The sequence below is a fragment of the Equus przewalskii genome, chromosome 12, assembly GCF_037783145.1.
Source record: "Equus przewalskii isolate Varuska chromosome 12, EquPr2, whole genome shotgun sequence".
In the NCBI taxonomy this organism is placed as follows: Eukaryota; Metazoa; Chordata; class Mammalia; order Perissodactyla; family Equidae; genus Equus; species Equus przewalskii.
In genome coordinates, this window is record NC_091842.1 from 10,255,900 (window position 1) to 10,276,808 (window position 20,909).

The window sequence follows — 20,909 nt, forward strand, 5'->3', positions numbered from 1 at the left end:
GGGAATCACAGGCCACCAGCTACTTAAAGCTCAGAGTCCTCCCAATCAGACTCATTCACTCTTTGCTGCTTCCTTCTTAAAGCCTCCCTTTAAGTGCTCCCTCACACCTCTGAGCCTTTGCATTTACTATTCCCCTGCCTGGAATCACTTCCTTCCCAAAAAGAAAACTCCTACTGCTACTTCAAAACCCAGTTCAGATATCAACTCCTCCGTGAAGTCTTCCTAGCCTGCTTCCCCAATCCCGAGAAAGAATGAATCCCTTCTTTCTCAGTACTCCCACAGCACTTGGCACAGTCTGGTATCCTTCTTGCTGCTCTGTAACCGGTTGGCCATGCACCGTTCACCCTCTCTGGCCCCAGCCTGCACTGGGGCAGGTGGAAGTTGTCAGTGTTACAATTCCCAGGAACCCTGACTCATCATAGAGAAAAGCAGTGTGGTTGCCAGACCGTGGGAGGTGCTGCTGCTCATTGAGCATCTCCAGCCTGGTTTCAAAGTGTCACATGACACAATAGGACCCAAGGTGAGAACAAAGCCCTTCCCCATTGCGACGTGTCACCGTCCTCTCCCGCACCACAGCACTCATCACCATCACAGCCACAGCCCGCGGCAAGCAACAGAGCATGGTGTGGAGAGAAGAGAGGCGTCATCTTTCTCTCTAACTTGGATTTAAGGACCCTTCAAGCCAAGGTTCTTGAGAGGGTTGTCTACACTAGGTGTCTACACTTGCTCGCCACCTACTCGTCATGCTAGCCCTACCGCCGTCTGGTTTCCACCCCCACCCCCTCCCAGGGTCTCATCAAGGTCACCAACCGCTCTGTCTTAACAAAGGCCGGCAGACCCGGTCGCCCACCCCACCCTCGCTGAGCACCAGATACACTCACTGCCTCCTCGTCTCTCCGCTTTAACTAGCTCACTTACACTCTTGTTTCTCTTCTCACCTCTCTGGCTGCTCTGTCTCATGCCCTTGAGGGCCTCTCTTCCGGTCCCTGAAATGCAGGGCTTTCTCTGGCCGCAGTGCTGGGCTTGCTTCTCATCCCCCGGGCCTGGCTCTCCCTCCGGGATCACATCCACTTCCACAGCTGCGGTTCCTGCCTTCGTGTCTTGCCCAGTCCTCTCACCGTGTCCCCACCTGTCGACCCGACAGCTCCACCTGGTCCTCTCAAATCTTCTCATTCTCAACAGGACCAACACAGAACTCCAGCCAGCTCCCCCGCCAGACCTGCACCCCCTCCCGCAGGCTCCCCAGGCTCAGCTGATGGGTCCCGCATGGACCCATCACCACACGGTGAAATTGTGACTCCTTGTCAGCGACCCCTCTCCTCACAGCCCCCTAGCATCTTGGCTGCTCTGCCTCAAGGCCCCCCAAGTCCTTCCCCACCTTTCCCGCTGCCCCAGCCCGGGGTCAGTCCTCATCATCTCTCACCTGCACGCTTCCAGAGGCTCCCTGGTTGGTCTCCCTTCAGTAAAGCAGCCATCCACATCATTCATTCATTCATTCATTCAGTAAATGTTGATGGCGTGCCTGCCATGTCTCAGGTCCCTGCTGGATGTGGGACCCCAGAAATGAACACAACTTTCCCTGACCTCTTGGAGTTCAGGGGTGAACCTATGGACAAGTCGGACGGATGGATGGACCGATGGAGGACAGAGACAGAGCCCAGATGTGGGAGTGGCTCCCTGGGGAAGAGAAGTCAGGGAAGGCTTCAAGGAGGAGAGGTTGCAGGGGAAGGAGACCCTGACACCCTCTCCCTACTCTCTTCCTCAGGAACATGGATAGGGCCATGGTGTCCCAGCCCACTCCTTTGGGGAGTACTTTTTAAAAAATTTTAAAACAATTATAAATATTCTCTGGTTATTATAATGCGTTTACACTCTATTTGATTGCCAGCCCATGTATATTTTTCTTCCCCAAAATACTTAAGCTGTGCCAATTGTTCATTACAGTGAACTTCAAAAGAGGAAAATATTCCTACCGACACTACGTAATCACCTGCTAGATTTTGTGTGACCAACTCTTTACTCGGACATGCTAGCACATAGTGTCAGACTTTTCAAGATTAAAATTACTGTATTTCACCAGTGATTGACTCGGCCCCAAGGAGAGCGGGGGCCCAAACCAGGGCGAAGGCCCCAGGAAGGCCAATGAGGTCGGTGGGTCCCGCTGCCCGGGGTGAGCTTCAGCGGAAGGCCATGGAGACGACCTCTTACTGGGCTCCAGCTGCTTCGCACCTCCACCCCTCTGCTCCGGCCAGGCCCTCATGACCTTGCAAGACCCAGGGAACTTTTGTCCTTCAGCCCTACCTATCCTGGGGGTCAGCACTACTAGAAATCATCCCCTGGTTGGCCTTGATGTCTCCCACTCAATGGTCCCCTAGCACCTAGCATCCCTTCCATCTTTTTGTTGTTGTTGTTGTTAAGGAGAAGATCTTAAAGATGACCCACTCTTTTTTTTTTTTTTTAAAGATTGGCACCTAGGCCAACAACTGTTGCCAATCTTCCTTTTTTTTTTTTTAAGGATTGGCACCTGGGCTAACAACTGTTGCCAATCTTTTTTTTTCCTGCTTTATTTTCCAAACCTCCCCCCCGCCGGTACATAGTTGTATATCTTAGTTGCAGGTCATTCTAGTTGTGGGATGTGGGACGCCGCCTCATCATGGCTTGATGAGCGGTGCCATGTCCACGCCCAGGATCCGAATCTTGGGCCGCTGCAGCAGAGGGCGCGAACTTAACCACTCGGCCACGGAGCTGGCCTGCCCCCCCCCCCCCATCTTATAATCATTGCAACTGAACGTATCATTATGTCGAGGGGCGGCCCTACCCACGCCTGTGCTCTGCTCCAGCTGAAAGCTCAGCAGAGGCTGGAACTGGCCTCTGGACTCATGGGGGTGCAGGTGTGGGGGGTGGGGGGCTCCCATTGTCTCCCACAAGGCCCTCCACGAAGCAGGCATTTCAGCAAGCCAGTGATACTGCTGGGTTTCGGATGCACGTCATCCTGCCATCAGCATTCAGTTGTAGGACGTGGAGGCAGGCAGGCAGGATTCTAAGCAGACTTGTGGGCCTCTGAGAGAACATGACCAGCCCAGCCCGGGCGCAGGGTCGGACATGAGAGGGGGCAGGAGTGGGTCCGAGCCCTGGAAAGGCTTTATTTCCCCAGCTTTTTATGATAGAAATGGTCCCACCTATAGAAAAGTTAAAAGTATGTAATACAATTAATGCCTGTATACATACCTCCACCCAGATTCAGCAATTAACGTTTTGCTATATTTGCTCTCAATTATCTCTCTCCTACTATGTACATATATGTTTACTGTGTATATATACTATGTTACTCTCTTTACATATCCACATATCTCTATATACATATATGTAGGTATTATATATATGCTTACATATATTTTTATATTATATATAAATAAATATATATTCACTTTTTTCCCTCTGTCTACCTTTTGAAGGGCAGTTGAAAGCAGACATGACACCATGGGAAGAACTTGCTTCATCCTTTTGAAAGCACGTTCTTACTCATCTGCTCATCGTCTGCTCAGATGCCCAGAAGTGGGCAGGGCGGACATCCTCATCACGCAGATGAGAAAAACAGGCCCTGCCAGAGAGAGGAGCTTCTAACAGCCCCTCTGCGGTCAGTGTAGAGCTGGAAACCAACCCAGGTCTTCTGATACCCTGGCAGGACTCTCTCTTTACTCTTTGTCTGTGTTTTATTTGGGGCCTGAAGGAGTAAATGCTTAATTTTCCTTCTCGGTTTGTGGCACAGTTCATTACTGCTCTGCACAAGGCCATTTTTATTTTTTATTTTTTCACTTCATGCTCATCTCCATCCCACTCCTGCCGCCTCCCCCAGAAGCCCCCCTGCCAGTGTGGAGTCTGTCTTGTACCAGTTACTGTGGCTGCTGTGACCATATTATGATCTTCCTCTGTGGTGCCCAGCACAGAGCTGCTAAGGGGCATCTTTTTGTTCCCTGAAACAACCCCAGAGTGATAAAGGTGAAATGGGTGTTTTATATTTTTCAGAACAAGCCCCTTTCAACCACACCTGAGTTTACCTTAGTGAGGTGATTTTTGGAAAGCCCCGAGATAGCAGGATGGGGCTGGTTGCCAAAGGAACGAGCCACGTGGTGGGAGGGTTGGAACTTTCAGCCCCTCCCTCCTACCTCCAGGGCGTGGAGAGGGGCTGGAGGTGGAATTAATCCCGGTGGCCCAGGGTTTAATCAATCATGCCTATGCAATGAAGTCTTCATAAAAACCCAAAATACCGAAAAAACTTAAAATACGGAAAAATCAGCTCTTTCCCTATGATTTGAAATGCTGTTTTTATCATACACCGCAGACGTAGGCAGTCCTCAGTGTCTGCTCTCAGCTTGATCTGGGACAAGCTCTCGTATGTCCACACCCACAGCCCGCTCGGGGCACCTGCCTGCTCAGTTTGTGCCCCTGGGCGCAGGGCTGAGGGCTCCTTCTCAGACCCACAGGGCTCCGGAAGTCCCCCCCACCCGGGTCCTGCATTCATCCTGGGGCCGCTGCAGGTTGACAACAGAGGAGTCAGGCAGCAGACAAGCAAAGACTCAGCAGGCCCAGGAATGCCCCCTCCCGCAGTCCTGGACAGGGGCCTGGCCAGCAAGCGGGCGGCTGGCTCTCACTCGGGGACAAGTGGACGTCACCAGAAAGGAGCTCCCAGCAGTGCCACTGTGTGGGAGAAACGACGACAATAACAGGGGGACCAGGGCAAACCCAAGGCCAGAGACTCCCTCCGCTCCCTGCCGTTTTGCTAGCCCGGGTCAGCACTGGGGCTTCGGCACAAGCTCGGGAGGTGAGAGAAGCCACACAAAGTGACCGGCACTGGACCCACAGCCCGAAGGAGCAGATGCCAGGAACCAGAGTTGCTGTGATACAGAAAACAAAGAACTCTGATGCTCCTTACTCCACAAGGGTCACAGAGACACTCATGCCTGATGTGCACGTGTGTGTGTGTGTGTGTGTGTGTGTGTGTGTGTGTGTTGCGTGCAGGTCAGCTTCTGGACTTTGCTACTCGTTTCTTGGACCAATCTGTCTTTTCAGGCATCAGTATCTGACCATTTTAGTCTCTGTAACTTTACACCAGGCTTTCCTCCACCGCAGGATGAACCATCTCTCACCGTCGTGAGTCGCCGGTTGGCCACAGCATTACTTGCTGGATGCCTCTTTTCTCCCTTAAACTGTAGCTCCCTGAGGGCAGGGACGGGGTCTCTTTCGTTCCCCCACTGTGTCCCCAGGCCTGAGCCCAGGGTCTGGTGCAATAGTTGTACTCAATAATTATTTCACTGCTGATACGGATCCTCCTTGCTCTGTGTATCTGGCCAGGTGGCCCGTGGGTGCCATTTTGTTTTACAGCATCAGGCTGATGACCAGAATGTCGTGGCTTCTGGGCAGAGGCCAGTTTCTCTGCTGTGTCCTCTCTTCGTGGTCCAGACATCCCCAGGTCCACTGAGGCGCAGTGCGAAGGGAGGGGGCCCAGGATGCCCAGAGGGGCTGGGCAGGGCGAGGGAGGTGGCCATGCCAAGCCCTGGGGAATATTCTGTTCCTAAGGACCTACCTTTGGAGTGACTCATGAGACAGGGTGGAGCTCCCACCCACCCTGTCATGCAGGGCAGCCAGCTAAAGGCTCCCAAAGGCCCACCCAGCCCTGTGTCACCAAACAAGGCCCTGGCTCCATGGTAACCATCACACTGCGTCATGAGGAGGCGCACGGGGGTAGCTCTGGGCGGCTCTGAGGGCCACAAGGCTCTCTAGACCCTCCCCAGCCAGATCTGTGACCTGGGACTTTGAGCAGAGAGGGAATGTACAGATGACCCAGTCCCTTCCCCCGCCACACCAGACCCTGACAGAGACCCACCTGTGCCAGTATTAAGGGGAAGAGACCCCACGGTTCACTGACCCTGCCCTGGCCCCAAATCTCTACCACACAGTGGTCCAGCCCCTTCCAGGTCTGTTTGAACATCCCTTATGACAGGCAGCTCACCACCTCCCCAGTCTAGTTAAAGCATCATACACCTGGAATCATAAACTAGAAAGCTCTTTTAGTAGAGGAATGCCTCCTTTGAGTAAACTCTCACAATTTCCGGGCCAAGAGGCAGATGCCACTGGCTGGTCACTGATCCACCTAAACCTGGGGCCACGTCCTTCCTGCTCCGGGCCTGTGTCCCCCTGCTGGACACCAGGTGGCTGGGGGTCAGCACACTGAGGGCTTTCTAGTTGTTACACCCAGTACAAGTGGCACACCGTTCACTGAGGGCCCACCGTGTGCCGGGACTGCCGTGGCCATGGGCTGAGGGCAGAAGCTCTAGAGGAGATGTGGAGGGTGGCAAAGGGCGGGCACTTCATCCATCCATTCCGCCAACAGGTCATCATGGCCCCTGCCCTGGGCCAGGCACCCTGCCAGGCTCTGGGTTACCTCAGGGAACAAAAGCCAAGTCTGACAAGCTGGTTGGGAGGGACAGACACTAAATAAACACATACAGGCTTGATGGAAGGTCTGGTGGTGATAAGGCTTCAAGGACACAAAAGCAGGGCTGGGAGGTGGCAGTTAGGGAAGATGGGGCTATTTCAGACAGGGAGATGGTGGAACCCTAACAAGGTGACATGAACTGAGCCTGAATGGCCCAGGAGAGGGAGAACCATGGGACCCCGAGAAAGTCCTCCACTGGCAGAAGGAGGCGTGTGCCGAGGTCCCAGGTCAGTTGTCTGTGCCGTGTAACAAATGCCCCCAGAGCTCTGAGATTAAACAACAGCCATTTTATCATCTCTCTTGGTCCCGTGGGTGGGCTGGGCTCAGCTGGGCGGTTCTTCTGCTCCCTAGGGTGTCAGCTGGATTTCCTCCTGTGGCTAAATCCAGCCGGGAGCTTGGCTTCACCCACATGTCTGCAGTGGCTGGAACAGCTCGGGGCTGGCTGGACCTCCCCTCTTCTCTTGTCCTCTCCCCTCGCCTCTCTCTTCCTTCTCCCCCACCTCTCTTGCTGTCTCTTTTTCTCTCCGTGAGATTGCTCATCATTCACTGGTCCAGCCTAAGCTTCTTTTCATGGCAGTGAGAAGCCCAAGAGGGCAAAAATGGAAGCTGGCAGGTCTCTCAAGGGCTGAAAGTCACACAGCATCATTGCAGCCACATTCTATGGCCAGAGAAAGCCACAGGATGGCCCAGGATCAAGGAGGGGCGGAGACGCCACCGGAGGGAGCTGTAGCACCCACACAGGGCTGGGTGGAAATGCCGGTGCCCATAGGGCCAGAGGAGGGAGCATCTTGGTGGCGTTGGGTTTGCTGGGGTCAGTGTGGTTGGGGGATTAAATAGGGAGAAGAGAAGTTGTAGGAGATGAGGTCCTCGAGGGCAAGGGGCAGTGCAGATGCTGTGGGACTGTGCAGGTCATTGTCTGGACTTTGGTTTTGACCCTGAGAGAGACGTGGGTCACTGCAGGGCTGGAGCAGAGGAAGGGTTTGGCCCGGCCCCCTCGGGCTGCCGTGGGGAGAGCAGACTGGGGCTGGGGGGTGCCATAACAAATGACCATAAACTAGGGGGCTTAGAGCTCCACAAGTTTATGCTGTCACGGTTCTTGCAAAATCAAGGTGTCACGGGGCCATGCTCCCTCCAAAGGCTCTGGGCTCTGGGAAGAATCTCCCTTTTCCTCTTCTCATTCCTATGGTTGCGTACATCCTTGGTGCTCCCTGGCCTCACCCCCATCTCTGCCTCCATCTTCACATGCTGTTCTATCTGTGTGTCTGTCTCTGTGGCCAAATTTCCCTGTTTTTATAGGGACATCAGTCCTGCTTGGTATAGGGCCCACTTAAACACCTAATCCAGTACAATCTCATCTCAACGGCAAAGACCCAAGTTCCAAAGAAGGTCATACTCACAGGTTCTGCATAGACATGAATTTTGGGGGATGCTATTTAGCCCAACACCGGGGGCAAGGCTTTGCGGTGCCCAGTGAGGAGGCTGCTGCGGTGGTCCAGCGGGGAGACAAGCGTGGTGGCAGCGAGACCCTCTCTAAGGTCATTTTCCACCCCGGGCTGTGCAGAGGCCCGCCCTTGAGAGGAGGTGTTTCTGAAGCTCCGAAGCCCTCTGCACCGGAGCCTAAGTGGCTGGGGCCACCTGGCACTGGCTGCTGGCTGCAGTGATGCTGTCAGGGGCAGAGGGGGATCCTCTGTCTTATCAGACATCCCAGCACCCCCGTGCCAACCCTGGGAGCAGCTGGGAGGTGTTCATGGGAGACACTGTCCACCGAGGCCCTGCTGAGGCCACCTCCCTGCTCTGCCCTGGACCCGCCTCTCCTGTCACTCATCCCACCTGGGCCACTGAAGGCCTTCCCCAAACCCAGTCTGCCCCGCCTCACTTGGATCAGCTCCTCTGGGTGGCATCCAGGGCCTCCCACGCATGGCCCCAGGCCACATCTCCTACCTCACCCTTTTGACCCCCAACTCCACACCTGCCTCATCCTGGCCAGCTAAGCCCATCAACAAACCCACTCTGATGTCTCATTCCCTGCCTTCCTCCCCTCCATCCTCAACAAAGGCTTCCACTCAGATACCACATCCTCCAGGAAGTCCTCCTTGTTCCCCCACTCTTCCAAGCTGGGCCAGATGCCTGCCCTGGGCTCTCACCACCGCCTTGTTGCCCTATCACAGGTCCCCTTCCTTTGCACTGTACTTTCTGTGCTGGGTTTTGTCTGCGCTCCCAGCTCTGCCTGGCAGAGGACCCCACACGGAAGAGGCCCCCAGAGACCTCTGCTGACCTGAGCCCACTCTCAGCCCCTCACCCCTCCTGCTCATCCCCCAGCCCGGCCCACCCCCTGCCCTGGGGGCTCTCCCACTGGCCCGGCCCATGGAGTCTCAGACCTGGACAGGCTCCAGGCACAGGGACTGGAGGGCAAAGCTGAGCCAGAGCTCCCAGGAAACAATCGTTAGGCCTGCGGGCCACCTGCACCGGGAGCAGAAGGAGGGGGCTGGAGACAGGGAGGGAGAGGCCAGGATGATTGATGGGAGGTTCCTCTCCGTCCCTCAGGTGAGACGTCAGGGAGAAGAATGGTTGTCAAAGGCAAGGCATTCCCCCCACCCCGTGGATAACCAGCCCGCCTGGCGCACAGGGAGCGGTCGGCAGGAGCTCTGAGAGCTTCACATTTTACAGACAGGCTGAGGCCCGGGGAGGCAGTCAGGGCCGCCCGGCGGGGCTTACAGCGGAGGAGGCGCCAAAGGGGCCCCCAGGCCCCTGTCTCACTCCCGGGGCTCTGAGGGAACATGACTCAGTCTGTGACAGTGGTGCGCCTCTCAGCAAGTGGGACACTCCCTGGGGACAGGGACCAGATCCGAGCCCTCTGCATGGCCTGTGGGGTCTCTGGGCTGGTCCCTAGGCCTGTCGCCCAGCCCAGAAGTGGGTGCCCGGCAACTGCCCTCCCCCAGGGAGGGTGGGGCAGGCTGCAGAGTGCGCAGTGAGTTGTGACGAGGTCCCTCTGCTCCTGTTTCAGGCTGGTGCCTGCACCACCCATACGACAGGCCTGGCCTCTGTGGGCAGGGAGCGGAGGGGGCTCCAGGGGGCCCAGGAGGCAGCGGGCTTGGCTGTCAGGAGCCCACGGCCCAGCTGTGTGGCCAGGTGCTGAATGTGCCCTCTCTGTGCTCCAGCTTCCTCCTTGGACGTTGGCAAGGGGCTGAGCTCTGCAGAGGGTCCTTGTGTCCCCATCCTGGGGAGGGGGTGGGGGATGTGAGCTGACAGCTACGAGTGGTCAAAGTCACAGCTTGGTCTTCCTCTGAAATAACAAAAAATATCTCAAAAGAAAATTTAAAAACTCATGAGACCCTTCAACCACCTCCTCTCCCTGCCTCTCACGGCAGCCCTGCGCGATGACCATCACCGTCCTCATTGTGCAGACGTGAATGCTGAGGCTCGAGGTGGGGTACGACATGCCCCTGGCTGATCCCTAGAGAAGTCGGTGGTCACCCCAACACTGGCCCTGGGCCCTCGTAGAAGGCGGACAGTCACAAACGCCAGCGAGGCTCCGAAGAACTCCCGGCATTTAATGAAATGCTGTCATTAAGTGGTACTTGCAGACAGTCAGTCAGTGATCGTAAACCAAGCTCAAGCCTGTCATGCTCCCGGGCGTGAGGGAGGGCTGCCATTCCTTCTGACGGCCCAGCCCTGCCACACCTGCCTTGTGTCTGGGACATTGCCTTCTTGTGCACGTGTTCCCAGAGCCAGCACTAGCCACATGACGTCTTTGTGAGAATCCCCAGAAGGCGTCCCTTCTCCGGGCAGACTTGGCCCCCTCACCCACACCCAGGCGCCCCGGTGCCCAGCCCACCTCCCACGGTAGCAGCCACAGTGGGTGACTTTCCAGCCTTCCGTGCAGCCAGGGAGCCCATCCATCACGCTCCCACACCTGACAAGGAAGCAGGTACCATGGCCAATCCATTCTGGCCAGGGCAGTGGCCACCATGCCCAGCTTCCAGAGGTGACAGGGCCAGAAGCTCCCACAGAGGGACCCTGGGAAAACAGCTTTGTTCCGCGCTCGGATTCCTAGGGTGGTCTCCATGCCTGGCTGTCGGAGCCTCCAGGGGCTCCCCAATCTCCTCTAGAGTGTTCTTTCCCCACCTAACTCACTGAGGTTGGTTCCTGCTGTTTGCGGCTGAGCATACACTGGGCTGGGGGTCCTGGGTCCCTGGGGAGACTGAGCCTACTTGGCGGCTGTCCTGGGTGGTTGAAAGAGACTCCAATTTTACCAGACTGGACGCCAGAATGCAGTTCCACCCAATTAAAAATGATTAGGAAGTGATTCAGCCAAGTGACAGCAGCAGTGAGTGACAGAGCCCACAACAGGGGACATCAGGGCTTCTGTTTCCTTTCCCCCAAATTCCATGCAGTGAAACAAGCCAGTCACAAAGGACCACATAGCATGTGACTCCATTTCGATGAAGGGTCCAGAAAGTAGGTGAGTGCTTGCCCAGGAGTGGAGAGGAACTGAGCGACTGCTGGATGGGGACAGGGTTTCTCTTGGAGGTGTGAAAATGTTCTAAAGTTGATCATGGTGATGGTTGCACAACTCTGTGAATATAATAAAACCCCTTAAATTGAATGCTTTAAAGAGGTATATTGTATGGTATTCGAATTATATCTCAGTCAAGTTGATATTAGAAAAGGAGTGTGGAGATATATTTGCCTTTGATAAGGCATTCAGTCAATAAATATTTAAGGACTTACTGGGAGCTGGGCACTGTACTAGCTCTGGGGGCACCTGGTGACAACCGCCCCTGCCCTCCTGGAGTTTACAGTTTAGCCGGGGAGATGCAAAACTCATATTTTAAATGTCTAATTACAAAATAGAAAATGTGCTGAGAAAGAAAAGAAGATGGTTCTAGGAGAGCTAGGGGTCAGGAGGGGCTTCCCTGAAGAAGCGACATTGGAGCTGAGGACTGATGCACAGGCAGGGGAGCGAAGCGAAGGAGTGTTCTACAGTGAGGGAACAGCAAGTGCAAAGGCCCTGCGGCCCATGCAGTGGGAATCCAGGGAGCAAAGGATGGATCAGGGGGCCTCACAACTGAGACAATGAATCTGGATTCTGTCCTTGCAGCAGGAATTCTCTGAAAGCTGTGAGCAAGGGTGTGACACCATCAACTTTACAATCTGGTCCCTCCGGATGCTGGGAGGGGAATGGGGATGAAGAACGCTGGTGTGGGGAGACCAGTGAGGGGGCAGCTGCAGACATGCCAGTGAGAGACAAGGGTGGCTGGCCTGGGGTTGCAGGATGGTGGAGAGAAACAGACAGCTCAGAGATGCAGAGGAGAAAAGTGAAGCCAGCCGGTGAGAGGGAGGGGGGTGGTGCCGGGCCACCTGGTTTCCACCTGCTGTCATCCCAATTCCTTTGATTTTTGGCCTGATGACTCACCTTTGAGTCATCCCCACAATCGCTGCTGTTTTTTCCTTTTTAACAATGAACTTGTTTTTAACCACCGAGCCATTTCGTTCCAGGTCGATGGATTTGGAGGCACTTCCCCAAATACAGCCGTGGAGAAAATTTGAAATGCCATTTAATAAAAGATTCTCCACAAGGTGGCTGTCACTGTGTGCTCTGCTCAAGGCTGTCACAAGCTGTCACGAGCTGGCCCGTGCAGGGCTGGGGTCCGGCTGATGACTCTCTCGAGCGTGACTCGGGCCCAGCGTGACACTGCCTGTGCTGGGCGATGACGGGTCCTGCTGCCCCTTCTCTGTGTGATTCTGTGACACCCCGCCATGCTTGCCAGCACAGCCCTGGGGCAGAACACCCACAGTCAGGCGGGCCCACAGGATGGCCTCCCACTGACCAGGTGGTTTCCATCTTTGTAAAAGATTAACCATTTTTTGAACCTTGGGATCTGCTTTGAAGCAAGCTGGGGTGATATGACCACATTCAGAAGAGAAGGGCCTTCATTTTGCATTCACCCCCAGCCCCACATCAGAAACCCGGGCACGGCCTCTCCTTCTGACTTATCTCCCACATCGAAGAAGTCTCAATTTCTCGGGTCACTCCTGAGTATTTCTGGAATCCACCTCTTCCTCTCCAACCCCCTTCTTCTGCCCTGGTTCATGGCTGGTCCCATCTGCCTGGAAGACCAGGCCGGTCTCCCTCTCACTGGCATCTCAGCCCTCAGTCCCTCCTGCCACCCCCAGGCACCATCCGGGCTGCCGCAGGGCAAGACTATTCACATCTGGTCTCCCCAAGTCTCGCTCTCTCTTCCTCCCTCCTTCTGGACCCCTCTGCTTGACTAACTTCCATTCGCCTCTGAAGGCTCAGCTTGGAAATCTTCCCTAGGAAAGCCCTTGACCCTCAGGTGGGGTCGGGTGCCTCCCTGGCCCCTGGGCTACACTTCAGTCTTCGCCCAGCGTGTTGAGCTGTCTGTTTAGAGCCTGACCCAATGGTCAAGCCCCCGACTGGATGAGAGCAGCTCCTCAGCCTCCGGAGGACCGTTCAGAAGCGATAGGCAGCCGCTTGCGTGCACAGGATGTCACTGGGGCTGTGCCAGGGAGCAGCACAGATTCTGGCACTAAGAACAAGCCACAAGAGGGCCCAGGGACACACAAAAGCCTGGGGCAACTTCTGGTCCTGGCTGATCCTTTGGCCCAGGGTGGGTTCATTCATGTTTTCACCCAGCAAATGCCAGTGGACCCCTCTTCCTCTTGTCATACCCCTCCTGGGCAAGCCCCAGGCTGGGCGTCCGGGCCTCGAGGGCCTTCCTGTGTGGTGTTGGAGCCAGGCCTGGACAGGACAGTATGAGACAGGCTCTACCAGGGGTAGTCAGTGAGAGTGGGGGGCACTTTTAACTCTCCTCAGATTCCAAGATGCCAAGAGGGACCTGGGCTCACAGTGGCAGAATTTCAAAAGTGGTACCCAAAGGGGCTGGCTCCCATGGCCAGATGTCATGCAGGATTGTGGGGGTCTGAGCTCCTGATTGCATTTGAGTCTGCTTGTGTCTGCACCTGGAGTAGGTCTTGTGGCTGGTGGCGGTGCAGGCAGGATGGCAGAGACCATCAGGGACTAGGGGGTTGACCGGTTTTGAAAGCAAAGACTCCCCCGGAGCGTTTGCCTGGGAGGTAGTCCTGCTAAATCCACCTTAGTGGCCGGCTTCCTGACCAGCAGCACACGGGTGGGTTTCCCCGGCTCCCCTCTTCCAAAGTACAAGTCGGGATAGCAATCAAGGGGACAGCTCAGGGCAGCCCCGGGGGTGGTGGCGGGCCGGCTGGGCACAGTGAGGCCGGGCTGGGTCCACGCGCAAATGCTCCTCTCCCCATACCACGCGGGCACCGCTCGGAGGTGATGGAAGAGGCGGACCGTATTTATTTAGCTCCAAAGACGGGGCACCCCTACTGGCCACCGCCGGGCCCTCCGCGAGGGTCTGAGTGCTGGGAGCCCCGGTCACACTGGGAGACCGGGACCCGCCCAGGGACACGAGGTGGGCAGCCCGTGGAAGAGCGCGGGGGCAGGTCACGGAGCCTCAGTTTCTCCATCTAGACCGTGGCGTCTGCGAGGACTGGACGGCACAAGAGGCTCTCAGGCGGGAGCGCTGATCCCTCCGGCTTGATCCGCTCTGCGACGTCAGGTCACCAAACCTGAACCCGCGGCCAACAGCCCTGCGGGTCCGTGGAGAGGAGTGCGCATGCGCAGGGCCGTGCGGCTGCGGTGCACTCGCTCCCCCGTGTGGCCACGGCGGGCACCAGCGGCCTTGGGGCAGACGGAAGCGCGGGGGCGCGTCTGAAGCGGGAACTCCCCGGTGATGGGGAGGGGGCGGGGCGCGCTCCTAAGCCTGAGAGAGCCCACTGGGGTGGTTGTCTGAGGGAGTGTGAGCCCCAGGGTATGTGACAATCTGAGGGCGTGACAGCCCCCCAGCAGTAACAGGTCACATCTGGACCGGTGGTAATCTGATGCCCAGAGCAGAGTGAATCGACCGACTGTGCCTGAGGTCCCATGTCTAACACTGCGTGGCATACAGCAGGCGCTCAATAAATGTTTGTGGAGTGACTGGATGAGCGTGAGTGGACAAGCAGTGAGCCATCTGTGTGCAAGGGGGTTGGAAGCAGTGCCCGGATGGTCATAATGGACAGACGTCTACACTCTGTCCACCTTCCAGCCGGGGAGGGCCACCCTCAGCAAGGGCTCACTCCCAGTGACAATGGAGGGGCCTCTAAAGGCTTGACTGCAGCCCCAGCCGCTGGGCGGTGGGACACAGGGACAGAGGGTGGCTCAGACCCCACACACCCCATGACGGGCCCGGCCAGCCCCCTGCCCAGGGCAGAGAAGGGCCCTGCAGGCGTCCTCCTGGGCCTGGAAGCTTCGGGTCAGGGCAGCCTCTCCACATCACCTCCAGTCTCGCACTCGCAGGAGGCCAGGCAGAACAGAGGCAGAGGTGGAAGAGGGGGCTGGACGCCCAGCCGGACCGTGGCCCTCCCCTCAACTCCCCTAAAGGCAACTTCAATTGCCTGGAGAAGGTGGGGAATGGGAAAGCCAAGGGCAGGGCTGCTATCGGTGACTCCAGGCCCTGGGGGGGGGGGGGGGGTGATGGGGTAGGGAGCATGTGGATGCAGAGGCTGGCAAGGAGCCTGGTGCACTGTCGCCCCTCACCCCCACTGCCCCAGGCCCAGCCACACAGGCCAGGCTAGGGGCTGAGGCTGGGGAGGGAGTCCAGGCTAGGCTCACAGCCCACAGGCAGGGTGGCGGCCTCGCTGGGCGGGATGTGGTGGGTCATGTAGCGCTTGCCCATGAAGGAGCCGATCCGCAGCTGTTCCGGGGCCTCCTCAGGCCACCACAGGCTGGAACTGGATGGGGAGAGGAGGGGAGCTGTGTCCCTGCTGGGTGGAGCCGGCTGCCAAGTCAGGGCCTCCTCCCCACTCCCAGATCCTCCCCCTGCAGCCTCTGATAGCCCTCTCCTCCCGGGTAGAACCAGCTGGAGGCACACCTCCTCCAGGTGGCTCCCTGACTACCCTGGTGTCGGTTCACTGACATCACGGAGGGCTCACTGGAAGGAAAACAAGGCCCAGGAGGACAGGGGCAGAGCGAGGTGGCTCCTTCTCTGAACCTGTCGTCAGAGGAGCTGCTCACCACCTCTCTGACGTCCCAGGTGAGAGACACTCAGTGGCAAGTCCCTGCACATGCCTGGAAGGGACACTGCCCGACTCCAGCCCACAGAGTTCGCAAAGGGCTTCCAAGATCTGGGGCCCGTGAGAGAGGAGGAGTTCTGGGTAGAAGAGGGGCCCACGGGATGTCACCACTCACAAGCGCACAGTGGAGGCAGCCAGGAAGGCCAGGAGTAGGAGGCAGGCCAGAGAAGAGAGGATGGAGGTGATGATGATCATGTCACCACTCCGCCGCCCTGGCCACGTGTCGATGGAGCCTGGGGACTTCCCTGCACACACAGCGGCTGCTCAGAGGCTGCCCCTCAACCCCAGGGCAGTCACCTCCCCACCCATGTCACACCCAAGGCCTGGCTGCTCACATCCCCAGACAGCCTCTGGAGCCCACCCATCAGTCCATCTCAGCATCTGTGCTCTGCCAGCCTGGACCACCCACAGCTCCGGCCTCCACCCTGGTCTCACTGGGCTGTTCCCACAAGTGCGCCGCCCACTGCGCAGCCCATAGCAGGCAGAGTGGTGGCAGACCTCAGAACTGATCATGTGGCTCCCTGCTATCTGGAGCCTGGCATTCAAGGCCTTCAGACAACAAGGCCCCCCACCACCACCCCTGACCTCCAGTTTGTCTTCTGAGCATCCCACACACCAGACACTCTGGCCTTCCCACATGCAGTTTCCTCGGCCTGGTGAATCCCTAGCCCCTTGGGGTCCTGCTGAGGGAAGCCCCCCAAAACCCATGGCCCTGACTCTGACCCCGGCCTCCTTTCTGCCCTGGCCCTTCTCCTGACCGCTGGCCATGGGGCTGGCTCCCCATGAGAGGCTGTTGCTGCCCACAACTGGGCTGGAGCCTAGCACCCAAGGGTTGGCAAACATTTAGAGGTGGACAGAGCTGGTGCCTCTGCCGACGGGGCTGACCGGTGCCCTACCCTCCAGCGCTAGGTTCTTTTTCGGGGGTGGGCCTGATTTGGACACTGCCTCCAGGCCCCCAGTCCCATAGCAGCAGGGGGATGGACTGGCCAACGATGACCATTTTGTAGGGGTGACCAGTCCACACAGGCCAGACTGGAGCCAGACACCCCCTCCCCCACCAGCACTACCTTGGTGGAGAGCGATGGGGTCGGACCACCTGGTCTCGGCCTGGGGTGAGCCCCTGGCATCCGTCAGAAGGAACTTCACCCTGGGGAGAGGAGGAGGGTGAGGCTCAGAGCCTCAACTGCCCCAGGCAGGGCACCCACCGAGGCCAGGCTCCAGGCAGCTCTCTGTGCCAAGCTGTGGGCCTTTCCCATGGGGAAGCGTGGGAGCACACCAGGACCAGCCATGAACTGGCCCAGCCCTGACCTCTCCGGCCATGGTGACTTCTGCCAGCAGACACCCTGTCTGGTTTAGGGGCCCCAGTCACCAAATGTTCCATAAGGGGTGCTGCAGAGTGGCTTATGGGGCTGGGGCCCCCAGGCCTCCTGGAGAAGAATCGCTGGCCGTGTGGAGTCATGAGGCTGTGGAAGGCCCCCCAGTAGGGGCGGGCACCCCGGGCAAAGGCCCAGGGAGGGGTGTGGTCAGGGCGTACTCAGAGCCCAGGATCACAGGCAGGGGCGGGCTGAGCATAGAGGGCGCCAAGAGTTGTATCTTTGAGCAGGGTGGGGAGCTCTGGAGGGTTTCTGAGCATCGAGGGAGCTGGTCTGAAGGGGAACGGCTCTGGTGGCTGCTAGGGTTGGGGCGGGAGGTGAGACTGGAGGCCAAGCTGGGGAGTGGCCACGGGGCGGGGAAGGTGGACCTGGCAGGGCTGGGGGAGAGGGCAGAGGGAGGCGGCGGGTGGAGGAGCTGGTCCAGCCCACACCTTGCCTGGCCTTCCCTGCGCCCCTGCCGGTTCTCCCAGCTGGACCTGGTCCCCCTGAGGACACTGGCCTCCTCCTGTGGTGGGGGCAGCCCTGGTCTGGACACCGGCTCTCCTACCCTGGCTCCACCCTGACCTTGACAAGCCACTTGGTGCTCTGTGCCTGTTTTGTCACCTGTGGAAGTGAGTGGTAGTTTCTCTCTTGCTTCCCCACCTCACACCCCCGGCTGGGTCTCCACCTCCGCCAGCTCTGTGGTGTCCACCTCCTCCTCATGGGCCCCCTGGAAAGGCTGCGTTCTGCCTGCCCCCCCACTCGGATAAGCACCAGCGTGAGACCCCACAGAGCAAGAAACTGAGGCTTGTGTAGGGGAGGGACCAGGACAAGGGCCTGAGGAGAGGCTAAGGAGGGCAGGCTTGGTGCCCCAAATCCCTCCTCTTCCAGCACAGGCCCTGTCCCAGGGTCCGGGCAGGGTGACCCACCTGTACGGCCCAGGGCCGGGGAGGGGGGCGTTGCAGTAAGGCGGCTGGTGGAGGTCAGCAAGGCAGCCAGGGTCATTGCCCACCCGCAGCACGGGGGCGCTGCTGCCATCCACGGGGTCCTCGCAGGGCAGCTGGTCCAGGGACAGGGGCAGCGTCATATAGTGGCCATCGGTCAGCAGCTGTGGGGAGGCTGGGATCTCAGCCAGCGTCTGCGGGTTCTGGAAGTCCCTGGAGGCTGCAGGAGGGAGGGACAGACAGTGGGGCTGGAGGGCATAGCCCCTGGCTGGGTCCAAGGCCTCTGGTCCTGGCCCTCCATGCCTCAGGGCCCAGAGACACAAATCAAGTCCCTTTGTCACCCTCTCAGAGCTGCCTGGGGTAGAGCCCAACTCCCACTGCAGCCCTATTGTAGAAGGTGATGGTGAGGGAGGGAGGGGCTCCCAGGAGCCTGCAACTCTCCTTGGCCCCACCCTCACCCCAGGCCCCAGACTTGCACCAGGACACACCATTGCTGAAGGCCACCACCAGCCAGACGGTGTCGGCACCACCGGCACGCCCGTCCAGGACACAGCGCGGCTGCTCCAGGGAGAACGTGGTGGCCGTGACCTTTCCTTCCAGGTCCCAGGCTGTTATCCGCGGCGTGTAGGGGATCAGCTCTGTGGCCATGGAGAGAGGCGTGAGGGTCCCAGGCTGCCGCCCCACCCCCGCCCCTGGGCTGCCTCTCCCAGTCGGAGGGCATGGGCTCCCAGGGTCCAATCTCTCCAGCAGGTCCCCCAGCCCCAGCGTCTGGCCAGGCGCATTCATCCTGGGACCCCCACTCACCCAGGCTCATGCAGGGCTGGGGCCAGACCAGCGCCACCACGAGGAGCAGCAGCCGAGGGTGAGGCTGTCTCTGGAGGAGCCCCATGATGGCCGCCTGACCACAGGCCTTCTTCCACTTCCACAGCCTGGGGCTGGTCTGGCTGCCTCCTGCTGCAGCCCCCACCCTCTCCTTGGGCCTGGAGGAGCTGGTTAGTCAGGCTGCCAGGCTGGCCGAGAGCTGGAAAGACCTGAAAATGTAAATGAACCCCCCCACCCCTCCCACCAGGCCAGCCCACCGCGGGGAGGGGGCTGGGTAGCGATCTAGTGCAGGGCAGGCCAGTGCCAGGCCCCACAGCCAGGGCTGAGGGAGAGGCCGCCGAACCCCTAGATGCCAGCCCAGCCACCCCAGAGTCCCAAGTCTGAATTTGGGCTCTATGCAACCTCCCAGCCCTGGGGAGGACGCCAATCTCCAGAATACGGGCTCAGGGCCACATGCCTGAAATTCTTGCACCCCAGGTGCCAGGAGCCTCCCCCGGACTTCCATCCCCGCCCAGGGAGCAGGCGCAGGCCCAGGAGCAGGGCGGCCCCAACCTGCTGGGCTCCAGCCCCATCACAGCCCCTGGCCCTGATGCCCTCCCTCCACATTGTCCCTCACTCCTCAGCTCCCCTGTCCAAAGAAGCTAGAGTCAGAGAACTGCAGAGCCCTTGACAGCTGACAGGCCCCCCACTTACATTACTGCCGTGCTTGTATTTTTTTATCAAGATGTAATTTACATACCATAAAATCCATCCTTTTAAAGTATACGGCTCAGTGGTTTTTAGCATATTCACAAGGTTGTGCAATCACCACCACTAATTTCAGAATATTTTCATCACTCCGAAAGGAAACACCATACCCTTGAAAAGTCACTCCCATCCCTCCCTGCCCCCCGCAACCACTAATCTACTGTCAGCCTCTATGGATTTGCCTATTCTGGACATTTTGTATGAATGGACTCACAAGATACGTGGCCTTTTCTGTCTGGCTTCTAGGATGTTTTCAAGGTTCATCCAAGTTGTAGCGTGTATTGGGGCTTCATTCCTTTTTTATGGCTGAATGATATTGCAGTGTGTGGAGGGTTTTGTTTTTTTTTTTTTTGGAGGAAGATCAGCCCTAACATCTGCTGCCAATCCTCCTCTTTTTGCTGAGGAAGCCTGGCCCTGAGCTAACATCCGTGCCCATCTTCCTCTACTTTATACGTGGGATGCCTACCACAGCATGGCTTGCTGAGTGGTGCCATGTCCGCACCTGGTATCTGAACTGGCGAACCCTGGGCCACCAAAGCAGAACGTGTGCACTTAACCACTGCGCCACCGGGCCAGCCCCAGAGGGACTGTCTCATGGGTACTTGGGTTGTGGCCCTTTTTTGGCTATTATGAGTAAGGTTGCCGGGAACATTCACATACAAGCCTTGGGTGGACACGTTTTCAGTTCTTGGATATACACCTAGGGTGGAACTGCTGAGTCAAACGGTAACTACTTTTTGAGGAACCACCTGAGTGCTCTCTGAAGCGGCTGCTTTGCATTCCCACCAGCAGCGGATGAGGGCTCCCATTTCTCCACATCCTCACCAGTGTTCCCCATTTCTCGTTTTTTTGGTAAGAGCCATCCTAATGGGTGTGAAGTGGTATCACTTTGTGGGTTTGATCTGTTTCCCTAAGGACGCTGAGCATTTTTTGTGCGCTCGTCAGCCATCTATCTTGGAGAAATGTCAAGTCCTTCAATCATTTTTTAACCTGAGCATCTGCCTTTTCCTTCTTGAGCTGTAAGGGTTCTGTATATGTTCTGGAGACTAGACTCTTACCAGACAGATGACTTGGGAACATTTCCTCCCCTCTGATTCTCACGTCACTCCCAGGGTGGGAGCCAACAGGGCGGCACTCAGATGCCCCCCCGACTCCTGTGCTCTAAGCCAGCGGAGCGAGCCTCACTGTGGAACCTGACGGGTCTGGGGTCCAGCCAGGTCTCCCCGCCGTCCCCAGGACCAGCTCCTCTGCGAGGCACAGTGGGCTCGGGGCCCAGGGCCCACAATACTCTTAGGGACCCACAAAAATGTTTTATTTCAAACTCGGAAGGAAACCCGCCCCCCCACTTAGGTTAAAAAAAATGCTCTTATATATAATGTATTCATCTTT

General features: G+C 57.8%; 1 protein-coding gene across 2 annotated transcripts; it reads right to left on the reverse strand.

The window, feature by feature from the left end:
- Window positions 1-13,815: 13,815 nt before the first annotated feature.
- Window positions 13,816-19,832, reverse strand: UPK3B (uroplakin 3B). Of its 2 annotated transcripts, none has more exons than XM_070566406.1 (7): window positions 19,735-19,832; window positions 18,756-18,972; window positions 18,440-18,589; window positions 17,937-18,171; window positions 16,723-16,802; window positions 15,771-15,900; window positions 13,816-15,313 (listed from the first exon to the last, which is right to left on the reverse strand). In XM_070566406.1, exons 2-7 carry the CDS (start codon window positions 18,838-18,840, stop codon window positions 15,154-15,156), a joined length of 840 nt encoding a protein of 279 aa, XP_070422507.1. In that variant the 5' UTR covers window positions 18,841-18,972; window positions 19,735-19,832; the 3' UTR covers window positions 13,816-15,153. The 2 variants fall into 2 exon arrangements, with proteins under 2 accessions (XP_070422507.1, XP_008519501.2); XM_008521279.2 differs by lacking the exon at window positions 19,735-19,832 and adding an exon at window positions 19,513-19,575.
- Between the last annotated feature and the right edge of the window lie 1,077 nt (window positions 19,833-20,909).